At 40.9% G+C, this 15,135-nt stretch overlaps 2 protein-coding genes across 2 annotated transcripts; both read right to left on the bottom strand.

Annotated features, from left to right (window-relative positions):
• Positions 1-1,418: 1,418 nt before the first annotated feature.
• LOC143339273 (5-hydroxytryptamine receptor 3A-like) lies at positions 1,419-5,945 on the bottom strand. Its single transcript, XM_076760442.1, has 9 exons — positions 5,760-5,945; positions 4,017-4,061; positions 3,782-3,891; positions 3,288-3,457; positions 2,954-3,111; positions 2,570-2,780; positions 2,281-2,451; positions 1,775-1,860; positions 1,419-1,649 (listed from the first exon to the last, which is right to left on the bottom strand). The coding sequence occupies exons 1-9, from the start codon at positions 5,943-5,945 to the stop codon at positions 1,419-1,421; spliced, it is 1,368 nt and encodes a 455-aa protein (XP_076616557.1).
• A 3,229-nt stretch (positions 5,946-9,174) lies between these two features.
• On the bottom strand, positions 9,175-13,687 carry LOC143339275 (5-hydroxytryptamine receptor 3A-like). Its single transcript, XM_076760443.1, has 9 exons — positions 13,648-13,687; positions 13,072-13,235; positions 12,577-12,686; positions 11,154-11,323; positions 10,909-11,069; positions 10,385-10,595; positions 10,140-10,295; positions 9,903-9,988; positions 9,175-9,390 (listed from the first exon to the last, which is right to left on the bottom strand). Exons 1-9 carry the CDS (start codon positions 13,685-13,687, stop codon positions 9,175-9,177), a joined length of 1,314 nt encoding a protein of 437 aa, XP_076616558.1.
• Positions 13,688-15,135: the final 1,448 nt, after the last annotated feature.

Raw genomic sequence — 15,135 nt, forward strand, 5'->3', positions numbered from 1 at the left:
TTTGTTACAGCAGTAATATTATTGCCTTGCACTGGGGGAGGGACGGGCAAATTTAATGAACAACGCTTTTATTTTTTCAGTCTCAGTCTAATGATGAAGCACACCAAATGCAACAAAGCTGCCAGGAACTCAACACTTAGTCGGCTGTGGGCAGATCCATTTTACTATCAAACTAAATGCAGTTTACTTCTTGCTTCCACTGCTGTGGCTGTTTAGTTTACTAAGCAGTTCAATGGAGGAACTGCATCTGAAAGGAGTCTTGTGTCAAATATATATGGATAAATGACAATTTACATTTATTTACAGTTAATATACAACAAATCTCAGCTCTAACTGGTTACTGCGCCAAACAAAACAACATTTTGAACATCATGTCCCTCAAAATCACCACTTTTCTTGTAGTTGCAAAGCAGAAGGAGCCAGGAGATCTGTAAGTATTTGTCCGATTATAGAAACATAGAAGAAAAAGGCTTGGAGCTCAGAGCCATGTTGGTGTCTCTGTGAGGTTGTAAATTTTCTAACACCGACATCCTAACATGCCCACAATGATTGTCATTGTCAGATATAATGTTTAGCATGTTAGCTTGGTTGGGTCTTGGTCTTAAGATTTTGACCTGGTAATGCTACTTACTGCCATTGGTGGTCCCCAAAACTGACAAAACCAACAATGTTTGTGTGTGTGCACGTGTGTTTCCATAAGGACAGAAGATTTTGTTCAGTTGTTTATTTGTGTGAGATGAAAAGATCACATCACATCATAATGGACATAATGGACATAATGTAGTCTCGAGCAAACAGCATTAACTATTGCATTTACTCAAACTACTTACTTAAAAGACATGTAAATATTAGATGCCATATTAATTTAGTGGAATTTTACAATACAAACAGATCAGTGTCATAAGTTCACACTGTGCATATGCAGTAGATGTAGATTTATTACTGCATAAAACATGCAAACAACAGCACCTATGTGATTGCAATACACCAAAAAAACAAATATATCTGAACAGCCAAGTACACGTTTCCTCATCAGTTTGGCTAAGATGTATCTTCAAGTATTCTTGCATGTAGAAGATCAGCATGTACAGAAGTTATGGTGGTATCACCAGCATGCTGCATGAAACGTTAAGTTTTGTAGTAGCACTGAATCTCAGCAGGGACTGCATCAGGGTTTGTGCAGCGTATCCATCACCGCCCGTACTACTTCGAGCTAGAACACTTAAAGTCCCACTGAAATCATATTTAGTAATCCAAGATGAGGACATTAGCCTTGCTGCTGCTAATACTACTACTAGCGAACCCCATGTAAAAATCACATCATCATCATCATTATTGACGGCCATTATCAAAGGCAAACAATTGGAAAGACAGGGCTGCAGTTTGTCATGCACAGGTAGAGGTCGGCAATGTATTCTCTATGCACTGGTCCATTTTAAAAAGATAATGGTTAAAAACAGGATGACCACCGCTACATAAAAAATGAAGAAGACTCTATTGACTTTTTTGGCCACTCTGGTCCAGTAACCGGGCTTCTTCTCTTCCTTCCTGCAGCTGAGAAGCAGAGATAGTGTTTTCTCCACCCCCCTCAGCTCATCTGAGATCTTCTCCAATGGGTGGTACTCCTCTATCAGTTTGCTGCTGTTGCCCTGCAGAGGTGGTTTAGCAGACTGGTTTACATAACTGTTGATTTTAACATTATCAGTTGATACATTTGACATTCAGCCTTTTGTGTCCATTGTGAGGTGGATTAAAAATGCAACGTAAGACTAACCTCGTCGGCCACAGGCAGCAGTTCAGATGGGGTTTCTCCAGTAGATGCATCATAGATACATGCACACTGAGTCCATCTGGGCACTTCTGAAAGGATACGTTTGACACAAAGAAAGTTTCAAATTAATACAATCAGCAAAAATGTATCAAGTAGAAAAATAAAGACAGTGCCTTTGGACTGGGTTGCATCATTGGTTATTTAGTCTGAAGTTATCAGCATGACATTTTGTAATTCAGGGTATCTAAATCCTTCCCAGGTTACATCGTTTTTAAGCAGGTTTTTGATCATGTGTCGGATCAGATGTTCCATATGAGCTACTGCTTATTCTCTTCAACCCAACTAAATGAGTTCGTGCATCATACTGCTGTTATTAGCGGTTATTTTTTTTTGTAAACACTGATCTCTACATCTCTCCGAACTACAAACTGTTAAGGACACTTTATTTATATCTAACTGGCTAATTCTTTACTTTTGAAACAGCTGGTGCAACTAGCTCCTGGTCTCACCTCCGTAACAGCTGTTGGCTTTGCGCTGTGTTTTACAGTCCTCACTCTGACTTTGGTCTATGTCGGCTTCATGCTGTTGGGATGTTGAGTCTTTCTCCATCAGATTCATCACCAAAATTGTCTCCAGGAGGCTCAGCAGCATCAGAGCAAAAATCCCTATGCAGTAGACCGCTGGGAGGGGCAGGCAGCATCATTAATGTAGACAAATAACTACTCATTGAGCCAGTATGTGCTGTTCCTGCTCATATTTAGTGCAGTCCAATAAAGGAATGACTCTGAGCTTCTTTACCTATAAGTGGAATCCTGTCTGATGAAGAAGGCAGAATTTCATTCAGAATAAGTTGTAAAACTGTGACAGCAAGCAGCACAGTGACTTTGAAGCTGAGCTTCTCGCCCCCGGTGTCTGAGATCATGAAAGAGGCCAAATCCAGACACAAGAAGAACAGGACGGGCAGCAAGAAGTTGACAATGTAGAGGAGAGGCCGCCTCTTCATGGTGATCTGTGAACAGATGTTGAAAAGTTTATCTCATCATGCTGAATCTCAGAAATACAGCTGTCAAATAAGCATACTGTTAAAAGGTAGAATATTTCTATTATATAACTATCTAAATCTGTACTTAAATAAAGTTCTTGCTGATACAAGTACAAACATCAGTATCTAGTAATACATACAGTGTAAATGATCATGTCTTGGCTGACCAAATCAGTGGCGTTGTTGGCAGTAACTGTCATGTTGATGAAGAGCCATTCGTACTGAGTCCGCATGACCTCACGAGACCACTCTGTGGCCTCTGAGGAGTTGTCGCTTGCATGGAGCCGAATGTCCTTGGCTGAGGTAGGAGATAAAAGAACTGACTCGACTAAACACCTGTTTATTTTTAACCACATCATACTTCTTTGCAGAGCATTTAGATCTATCAAAGCCATCGCCTCTGCAAACTCTGCTCACCGCACCCCAGCTCTCTGTCATAGTACATGAAAATGCTATAACAAATCATGCTCTCACCAGTGTGTGTGACAGACTTGAAGGAGAGGTTGCAGCTCTGTATGTCGAAGGGGAATTTGTAAATGTGCATCCGGCAGGTGCTGACTAGCACCTGGTCGTCTTGGACCTCAACATCACCTTTATTATTGATGGTGAGATAAGGACTCGGTGGAGCTTTGTCCTTCTCCGTCCTGTATGGAAACACACCAAAACATGTGAATACAGAAGGCGCAGGTCATAGTAATTCCTACAGGAAGCTTTAAAAATAAGAGATGCACTCGTGCCTGAGTGTGTGTGAATCCGTGAAAATAGCAAAAAACAGTCTTAAACAGAAATAAGTCAGGAACATCGAAAAATATGATACTGATGTTCATTGGCTTTTCCATTAGAATCTGAAAGCCATTATCTCTAAACATGTGAATCGCATGCTCTTAACTATTTGTCAATTCAAAAAAATCAATATATGTACAGTAAATAGTGTGTGTGTGGCCACACGCTAATACATTCACAATTACATTTCCTCGATCGTGAGATCTGGCTTCCACAAAACTTCATTTGGAAGAGAAACATTATCGATTCCACAAAACTGGTTTGGATCCCAGGAAATGTATTCATTGTGCCACCTCTGCAGATGAAAACAACGGGTCAGAAACAGGGGAAGTGATGGAGGGGAAAACAAATGAACACCATTTAAAGGTTTTCCTTTAAATTTGAGTTTGCCAATAAGGAGGGAGATTGTCAAAAACTCACCGTGACAGTCCAAACATAGGGAATGAATTTTTGCTCTTTCTCAATCTGTAAACAAAGAAATGAGTGTGAAAATAATTCAGGAGGCATGTCAAATCTAATCTAGAAGTCTCTCCTAAAGCACATAACTCCACACAGACTGCACAATGCCCTGAATTCAGACATTAGATTACAAATTTAGAAAGATTAGAAAGCTAACTAGCCAAACTTAGCGTTGTGACACTACCTCTCATACATACATTAAACTGTGGATGACTTTGGACTTTTACAGGGAAGTGTTTAATCAAAGTACAGTATGAATTTCAAATAATCAAAATAAAGTTTGTTTTCTTAAATGAGCTCACTAACAGTCGATTAGCAAGCTAACAGCCAGTTAGCAAGCTCGTTAGCTTGTTAGCTTACCTCTAGTCGCTAACAGGACCATATGCTCGCAGTTTCAAAAGAGACATTTCGTACCAGTGACTCCTGTTTTCCTGTCAGGACTTGGACTTGACCACTCCTAAACCTTCATTTTATGTCTTTACTTTTCATTCAGAGGTGGATTTGCTCTTGTCTTGTTGTCTTACTGTGCAACCCAATTATACTTGATCTTCTGATCAGACATTCTCCCTCAGAATATTCTGGTTCGAGAGCAGAATTCATGATTCAAAAATCACGCAGATCCTGAAGCAGCAAAGCATCCCCAAACCATCACACTACCACCGCCATGTTTGGCTGTCGGTACTGTATGATGCCCTCATTGTGGAAAACTGTGGTAGCTTCACACCAGATGTAACAGCACCCATGTTTTCCACGTGTGGGACTCACCAGTCCACAGAACACTATCCCAAAAGGCTTGGGGGTCACCAGTGTTTTTGTTGGCAAAACAAGCCTCGATACCCTCTTGGAGGTTTTTTGGTGGGCTCCTGGAGACTGACTGTTCCAAGTTTCCCTTTCCATTTGGAGATAATGGCTCTCACTGTGGTTTGCTGAGTCCCGGAGTCCTGGAGCCTTAGAAATGGCTTATTAACCCTCTACAGACTGATATGATTCAATAACTTTCCTTCATCTCTTCTGCAGTGTCTTTCCATTGCAGCACACTGTGCAGCTTGTTGAGACCTTTCAACTAGCTCCACATTGCTGGGAAGGTTCTGATAAAGTAATGTTTAGTTTCTACAGGGCTGGCAGTAATCAAGCCTGATTGTGTCTAATTGAACCTAATTTTTAATTCAGTTTGCTTCATTAGTTGAATATGTTACTTAGAAGGCAATTACTTTTTCCACACAGGGCCAGTTTTTTCCATCAGTAAATTAAATGATCATTTACAAACTGTATTTTGTGTTTAATCAGGTTGTGTTTGACCTTTAAGTGTGACAAAAATGCAAAACTTGAAGAAACTAGGAAGGTGGCAAACACTTTTTCACACTACTGTACATTACTCTGATGGATTTTAAAGTGTCACTTTTATGTAGAAGTCATGATGGCAAAAATCTGTTTGACAAACCATGAAACATAGTGAACCGCTGTGATTTTTCACCAAATTTCAGATCGTTCTACAAAAAGGATTTCTCCTCTCTCGATGGGAGAAAAGACGAAAGACATCATGAACATGCAACAGAATATGCAACAAAGCAATTAAACAAAGAGTCCCTTTGTAATGTCTCATCATTTTAAACCCTTTGTGGGACATTATACTGTGAGTCAAACGCCATCAATCATTCATGGGTCATTTTGTCAAATTTGACAAACAAGACCAAAACAACTTACCACATCTAGAATGGCATAGAGCAGCACTTCCAGGGATACTGATGTTGGGCGTTTGTAGTTTTTAACAGGCCGGGTCATGTAGAACAACTCACTGCTTTTGGTGAGCTTCAGGTGGGTTAGAACGTCATGATAGCTGCACTCACGCTCAGGGTTCACCCCATCTACAGCGAAAACATCAAGACACATTCTCCATGACAGAAATTAATCTTTAAAGTTAAGAAATAGATAAGAACTTCCAAGCTGTTACGTTCAACTGGGCATCAGATTTACTGTATGTGTTCTTAATTACTTATAATTTAGAGGACATTAGTCTCTGTGGGTTGGCAGCCACTACTACTGAATGATTATCAAACCACAAGAAACACCAGCTCACAAATATCAGTCGTAATATCCAGTGGTAGCGGTCGCTGAAAGGCCATTATGAGATAGGCGTTGGCAGGACTGCAGCGTTTTATTTCATCAGTCCATTAATGATTTTCAAATATGAGCATTTTTACAGTCATTTAAATGTAAATGGCCCAACTGCACAATGTTGGTCAAGGCCAGCAGCGCAATTTTCAATTTTCAGCATATGTAGAAGTGGAAATGCTGGAATTCACATTTATCAACGAGACTTTACTTCAAACTGAAAACACACATGAATTCCTACACCATAAATACCAAGCACACACATCGGAGAGGAGCTCTGAAAGCCAGCATAGCTTTTCACGTTCTACCCTGAAAGTTTTCCAACTTTCACAAACTGTTTGATTAAGCCACAGCAGGAAATAAGTTGAGCCTTGTCCAAGCTTACCTGTGCTGAAGAGCAGGAAGAGGAAACCAATAAGCATCATGACTGCAACACCTGTGAAAATCCAGTCAGTGTACAGTTAATGTGTATCTCTGTCCTCTCAGTATTGTCTGGAAATGTCATCAAGTCTGTTGTGGTAATAATACCGCTGCCTCATAATGGAAGGGGGACGGGCAAACTGAATCACAGATCATTTATTGTTTTTTTTTTTTTTTTAATAATGTCATTAGTCGGACAGCCATCCAGAGATTGTGGTCACTCCCAGAGCATCATCACAGCATTTCTCTGCGGGAGGAACAAGAGACAAAAATGGACTGTAATGACTGTTTAATGGTAAAAGTACGTACAGTCACTGCAGCTAATAAGCATTTTGCGTACAAATCCCACGCATCCAGACAAAATAAAAATTACAGTCAGTAAGAGGACGTAAGATGATAAAATAAGCTTTTATTGATGTTAAACGAGGAAAATCAGATGTTGCAGCAGCACATAAAGGGGAAAAAAGTAAAAGTAGTATTTAGAAGTATTGAAAATAAAAGCAAGAATAGACATAGAAATCATGCTCAAAATTACAACCGTTGCACTTTATAAATCAGTCTGTCAGAGAGTCATTAACACTGAAATCAGAGAGTTATCACATATTTTTATAATGTATAATTTAAATTATAGTTATCTGAGGTGCCACTTAAGTGAAGTCATTGCTTTATATCAGTTTTGTTGAAGAAGAAGAAATGTGAGAGCTGACAAAAAGTAAAAAGCAAAGAGTAGAGCACACCACCTTGTGGCGGCACAAAGATACTGTCAGAGGACGATGTTGGGACCAAATTTAAAGTTTGAATGAAGGTGAACGAGGTCACCTTGAACCTGGAGGACAGCTAAATAACTCAGTGGGAGTGATGGCATGAGGGATTAGACATTAATCACTCTTTTCTTAAACATCATTTTCATTACATTATCAGGAGAAACATGGATAAAATGGAGGACACCAAAAACTGATCAAGACATTCTCTGTTAACTGTCCCGTCCTAACCAATCGCCTGTGTTACCGATGAACCTTTTCATGTTTAAAGTCTTTTCTCTGTTCAGCTCATCAAAATAAGAACCGAAGGTCTTATTTTTCAGGCAATGACACTTTTCATTTTGGTGGTGGGTTTCTCAGCTGGTGAAATCATTTTTCTCTCATTTGACACCTTTGATAAATTTGTCATAAAACGTTGGATCCATCGAGGATCCCCTTCAAGTCCAGCTTTTCTCTGGCAGTGACTGATTGCTTTTAACATTTTAGCATCACAGTCTGCCAGCTCCTTGTCTGCTGCTCGTCTGCTCACCTGTTCAGCCAGCAGCCCTTCACCCCTCCGCACACCTGAGACTCATCACTAATCAGTGCTTAAGACGTTCTCCCCTCTAAGAGACTTCTGTGAATTACTGCTGCAATCAGGTCCAAAACATATCTGTTCCAAAGAGTCTGCAGCCACGCTGGCAGTTATGTGAGACTGTGACAAGTCCTCCAAATTGTAAGACAAAATGTGCTGTTTTGTCCAGTATAAAGGAAAAAAGTCAATATTATAATGTGGCAATGCTGTGGTTAAGGTTTGGTTAGATTTATGCATGCATAAGCACTTCGTTAAAGTTGGATCAGTTATGTTACATCATCCAGGAAGAATGACTGTATAAAATTAAAGGAAAATGTGGGAAATTATACGGGATCACTGAAGTTATTGGGATTCATCCTCTGAGGACCATGAATGTCTGATATTCATCCAATAGCTGATGAGATATTTCAGTCTGGACCAAAGTTGTGCACCGACTGCCATCCAGAGAGCACGACCGGCAGCACAGCTAAAACAAATCAGATCAACACCCACTGAGATTCGATGAGCTGAACAAGAAGACATTCAAAGTCCTGCGGGGACTTTTTATAGCAGCCTGAGTGCAACACACCAGATCCACACTGTGACGGACAAAATGACAGACCAGCCTCCTTTTTGATGGTGGGTTGATAACATCGAGGCCGGTGAGGACGGACGATTGGTTTAAAGTCTGAGTGACAGACGAGCGGTGAGGTGAGAGCAGGCTGAAGCAGGACAGGTGGGGGAGATCTGTTTGTCTGAGCCAAGAGATAATGTGAAATATTGCAGAGTAGAATGATGACATCAGTGAGGTCGGTGAGTGTGTGTGTTTTTTAGTACTTCACGCACACATTGAGACCACAGGGGGAAGGATTTGATTCCTCCTCAGTCTTTTGCTGTTGATCGTCCTTCAGGCAAATATTAATCTCCAACATCATGGACCACCACACACAGCGACACCCTAATTAACACACTTATCTCAATGTTTTTTCTGCATTTATTGATTTAAAAACATCAGCCAACAAATTGATCATGAATTCACAACTGCTGACAAAAGGTTGCCCCAGATTTAAAGCAGCCTTCTCATTACGCATTTTCATACTAGCGTATTCAAAGGTAATGCATTGAACTGGCCTCTGCAGTGAAACCACTTAAAATAAATTCACAACACGATACTTTAAATACAGAATTAGTGCTTTTATAAGCACGACACGACTTTACAGTGACATTTTTACATCACGTGCTGACATAAAGCTACAATACAGACACTGAGGTATTACATCCACTCCATGAAGATGAGGGGTAGAAACAGCGACACAGTGGTGATGTAGAACATGAAGAAAGCTTTGTTGATTCTCGCGGCCCATTGGACGGACCTCCCTGCTTCCCCTTTGCAGCTGAGGTGCAGATTCAGAGCTCTCTGCAGCTCCTTCAGCTCCTCCAGGATCAACAGTAACACGTGAGACTCTCCTGACTGAGTGCTGTTGTTAACCTGCACACAGCAGGAGTCATAGAGTCATGTTAGAGTTGGTCTGTTCTCCAGCTGAGTCCGATAATGTATTTCAAGGCAGGTGGGCAAACATTGTGAAGTGTCTCGTACATGTTATCATGCAAGATTTTTACAGGCCAAGTTAACACATGTTAACAGGCAGAATCAGGCATCATAAGATGTTAAATCATGTGCATGTGTTGAATCTTCCTGTGTTATCATAGTAGTGAATATTAGGTGTTCATTCAATGAGATAAACAGCTCGAGCTAATGTTTCACTTAGGTGCCGATAAATTATTGCAGAAGAAGATGGCACAAGAGATGATATGGAGAAGTGGTCGCTTGAAGTTTTGAATACATTAAGATGTTGAAAATGATGATGTAAACAGGCTTTAACCTGTTATGAATATCTATATTTTTTAGTGTGTAACAACATAAAAATCCTGCATGATTACACATGAGAAACTACACGATTCTGTCCACCTGGCCTGCGATAAAGAACCTTTATGCTGTACCTCTTCAGCCACAGGCAGCAGTTCATGCTGTTTCTCACCTCCAGACACTTTACAGATGCATGAACAGCACATCTGTCTTTTCTCCTCTGAAAGCAAACAGCAGGTTTGTCACAAGAATGACTGTAGAGGTAATATGAGTCACAATTATGCTGCACATAGGAAAATTCCCCAAAACATTTCAGCTCCTGGAGCATCTGATAAAACTGTGAAAACTGTCGTCTGTGACGTGGGTTTCACCTGAGTTACAGTTAGCGATTTTGACGCTTTCCTGCTTGTCCTTGCAGTCGTCCCTGAGCTGCAGCATCTCCTGGTCTTTCTCCATAAGATACGTAACCAAGATCGTCTCCAGCAGACTGAGCAGCATCAGAGCAAAAATCACGATGCAGTAGGTCGCTGAGAGGAGGAAACAGGCAGTGACTACTTTTTGTTTTGGTGTCTGGCTCTCCTGACAGCATGAATCATAATCCAGTTAAAAACCGTACCAATGAGTGGAGTCTCGTTGGACATGGAGGGCAGGATGTCGTTCAGGATGAGCAGCAGCACAGAGATGGCGAGCAGCACGGTGACTTTGAAGCCCAACTTCTCCCCTCGATGGTCTGCGATGAAGAAGGAGGCGAGGTCCAGAATCAGGAAGAACAGGATGGGCAACAGGAAGTTGATGACGTGAAGCAGGGGCCTCCTCCTCATGGTGAACTGAAAAAACAGGTTCAAGGGTCAGAATAGATCAATCAAATGACAACAGAAATTATGACATTTCATATGAGAGCTCAAATTAAGAAACTGGGGGGCATGATTTACATCATGCATGAGCACGAATTAAGTATCTGATGTTGTTTAACATTATGTCCTGTTCATTTGTGTGCCAGATTGATAATTCAAGAGCACAAACTTGTAAAACTGATGACTTGAGTGATGCACAATTTAAGTAATTTGAGAGCATGAATTCGAAATTAGAGCCCACAACTTTAATTTGGCACCCGTCTGTGTCTGAGCCCGTGCTGCGTACAGTGTATACGAGCAGTTCCCAGTATCTGTCATGGAAGCTGAAATTGCTGTTGGTGATGGACAGCTGGAGGAACTCCCACTCTCCCTGCGTCTTCATCACCTCTCTGGAAAACTGCGTGGCCCGAGAGGAGTTGGAGAAAGGAGTGAGCCGAATTTCATTAACTGAGGTGAGAAGAGAAAATGTGAGTGAAAGGAGCTGCAGGTGGAGACAACACTGAGTTCGCAGACACACTCTTCCTCCCTCACCACAGTGTACTGCAGATCCAATGGTGATGTTGCATCTCTGTGTGTCAAAGGGGAACTTGTGGACATCCATCTCACAGGTGCTGACCACCTTCATGTCCTCTTCAGAAGTCACCATCCCATCGTAGGTCACTTGCATGTAAGGATTCAGAGGCGAGTCATCCTTTTGTATCCTGAGACATCACACAAACACACACACAATCTGTTCATGGCATGTTTGTAGAGCATTTAAATCACACTATTCCACATTAATCATGAACTGAATCAATGGGAGATGGAGCTCCTTCTGTCACCACCTCAGGATGATGTATTTGCTCATCTTTACCCTGAACAATAGTATGAAAACTAATGCGTGTACAACTAATAAATGTGAGCACACAGTGGAGTCATTTACCTTCAAAGCAAACACAGGGTGTGTGGTATCAGCAAAATCCAGATTTAAGTGATTTATTCTCTATGAAACTTTACCTTTCCACTTATTTCAAATCTGTTTTTTCAGTTATGTCCTTGATTTAGTTTCACTGTCCAATCCAGTTTCTAGCTCACCTGTAAAGGAGCACTTCAACATTTTGGGTAATGAACTTATTCACTTTCTGGAAGAGAGTTAAGACTGATAACATACTCATATCTGTATGACAAATATGAAGCTACAGCCAGCAGCCTGTTAGCTTAGCTAGCATATAAACAACAGAGTCGTGTCTGGAGCTGCCTTTCCCAAATTTAGGTTCGGACTCAGTTGTCAGAGTAAAAAGCATAACACTGCTATATGTGAATTCCTTTTCCTAATTAAAGTATAAGAAGAAAGGGCTTCGCATGCACTCATAGAACCAGAGTTACATCCAGTGACTAGTATCTATTTTTTGCGATGCTGGTCTGTTTAGCTCAGATGCTGTGTGCAGTAGTTTGGAACCCCTGGTCTAAATAATCCCAGATTAGCGAAACTGTTGAGTTGAATCAACACATAAGTGCCTGACTCTGAACACGCTTGATGAACTGGGAGGTATCTCTCATTTTTCCAACCTACTTCAGATGAAACCAGGCCCACATGACAAAACCTCAACGGCTGCGTCTCCATGAAAACTAGCTAACAGCTACATTAGCATTGAAAATAGCAATATGAGGCCACTCCAGTTAAACAAGCAAGATAAAACATGTAAATTACTGAACTTTGTTGTGCTGGTAGGTAGTTTGTTAGTTTTGGACAGTCAGGCTAGCTGTTTCCCCCTTTTTCCAGTCTTTGTGCTAAGCTAAGCTAACTGGTTGCTAGCCACCACCTTATATTTTATCTGCTCGAATTTAGATACCACTGAACTGAATACGCTTATTTCCCAAAGTGTTTGTCTGCTCCTCTAAAGTCAGTTTTTGTGGCAGATATCTTTTTGCGTGTCTTTTCAAAATCTAGTCTATGTGTGTGCTGCAGGCTCACATCTCATAGAAGAACAGGTCTGGTTTCCACAGCATGTCTGTAGGAACTGCAATCTGAGTGATTCCACAAAACTGAGCAGGGTCCCAGGTGATGCGTTCATTGTTCCACATCTAAAAGTTAAAGGTGAAATACCAGAAAGATGACGGATAAAATTAGAGACAAATTTCAAATAAAATACACAACAACAGGTGACCAATCAGAGCGCTGGCTGAGAGTCATAGAGGCAAAGTGTCAACTGATGTCAGAAGTATGTTTGTAAATGGTCAAAATGGAAAAATTCACTCACCATTGTTGCCCAGATGAAAGGAATGAAAGTTTGTGTTTTCTCAATCTGGTAACACACACACACACACACACACACACACACACACACACACACGCACACACACACACACACACACACGCACACACACACACACACACGTTTAAACTGATCACTCCGCATTGGCACCAAAGCAGATGAATCATACGGCAACACAGTCATTTGGCACTTACCACAGCGAGGATGGCAAAGAGGATGATGTCCAGCTCCACGACTGTGGGGTGTGTGTAGTCCAGAACGGGCCGGGTCAGTTTAAACACGCCGTTATCTGTCGTCAGGTTCAGGTAGTCCAGAATGTCCTGATAACTGCACACTTTCTCAGAGGAGGGTTCCCCAGCTAACACTAAAAAAGATATGTTAACGTCCCTCAAAGACCCACATTTACATATTTCCATTTACCTTGATGTTTGACTTTTGTATTATTTATTGCTCTATAATGATGTTAAAGTGTCTTTTGTGTAATGTACTGTGGTATATATATTTTTATTTTATTACTCCTAACGTGAGCTTGTAGGAAAACCCAAATAGATTTTAAAGTCCTGATTTTTTTATGTCTAAATTTGCCTTTTTTTTTTTTTTTTTTTTTTTTGCAAGTTGTATTGTTAGGATGAGAGCGTTTAGACTAATCTTTGCATCTTTGTTCTTCAAATTATGTGATAAGAAGTAAGGAAAATTTGAGTTCTCGCTGATACTTTGCTGTCTCCTCACGGAAAACACCTCAAACATGCTCATACAGCACAGAGTCTTACCTGTGAAGATGACGAGGAAGAGAAAAGCAAAATGCATCATATCTGCAGCCGTGGAGCGCTTCCAGCCGAGTGTAAGAGCAGACCCACTCTGCAGCGCTGTCCTTTGAGTTGAGCTGAGGAGGGCTGGGCACAATGAATGACCTCTGTCAGCTGCCTGAAACGAGAAACCCATCCCACGCTGTAATTGTGTAATTGGTGAACAGAGGAGGGTGACATGTCAACCCGTGGTTCGACTCTGGAGGCAGGTGAGATTGAAGATGATCGAGTAACAAACAATAAAACTACGGGAAAGGCAGGTGGGGAACGATTCCTCCATCTGAGAGGAGAGATGATGTGAATTTATAGCTTCCTCACAACTTGTTTGACACTGGTGATGGTGGGTGTAAGTCTGTACATGCGAGTGCACAAATGAGAAGGTAAAATTCAATTAGGCAGTAATGTGGTAACGTGGTAATGACATTAGGAACATGGATACCAATTAAAACCAACCCATCGTCTTCCCCTGCAGACTCACAGCAGGCAGTCAAGCATTAATGTTAATGTATTATTTATGTTAAAAAAGTCTCTTTTTGCACTATGAATTAAAATTCATTGAAACTGGAGTTGACAGCAACAGTTAGTGGTCAGTGATCATTAAACATAGACAGTGAAAAATTACCAAGGTGACATCCTCAAATTTTGTCTCATCGAGAGTTCAAAACCCAAAAATATTCAAATGTCGGCCAATATTTAACAGGTTTTTCTGCATTTTTGCTTGATTAATGACTTAAACAATTGATCTACTATGAGAAAATTTGTTAATTAACTCCCCGTCAATTGAGTGTCCAAGTAGTTGTAGCTTTAGTTAGTAATGAGTACTTGTGTAATAATGTAATAATGATGTAACAATGTAAACATATGACATATTACCCCCTTACTGTATAAAATCAATATGGTTAATGTGTAATGTGCCAATAATTGTGTATTTACCCGATGAATGTAAGGCAAATATTGACTCCTTTAGCTCTGTTATTGGTCTCCACCAGCTCCTGAGGGGAGTGTCTGGCCCTTTGGCAGCTAAATGCTCCACTATGTTTCCCTGCTTTTCACTATCTTTACCTGCAGCTCGGTGCTGCACAGGTGGAGCTTTTTCTGCTAAAAACAGTGAAACGAAACATAAAAGTCAGTCTGTAGAGTTAACATGACGCAGTCAGTTGGTCTCAGCTTAGACATATTAATCAGAGCAGGTTTTGGTTTTGTTATCATTAGAGAGTTAAGTGGGGAGAAATGACGTATATTTAAAGAATCGGTCCAGAGAAGTTATTTTTACTGCCGACAACGAGACAAATTGAGCTCTGTGGTGGGAAAGTGCTGCAAAGCAGAGTTTGAGAAATGATGACACAAAGCAGAGAGGAGCGTTTCAGCGAAGGTGACCATGTTAGGAAGCACCTCAGAGCAGCGCTTCATGCTCAGCTTTCCCTTTAAAATCAACTGCGAATCACTCAGTGA

This window comes from Chaetodon auriga, chromosome 20, assembly GCF_051107435.1.
Source record: "Chaetodon auriga isolate fChaAug3 chromosome 20, fChaAug3.hap1, whole genome shotgun sequence".
Taxonomy (NCBI): Eukaryota; Metazoa; Chordata; class Actinopteri; order Chaetodontiformes; family Chaetodontidae; genus Chaetodon; species Chaetodon auriga.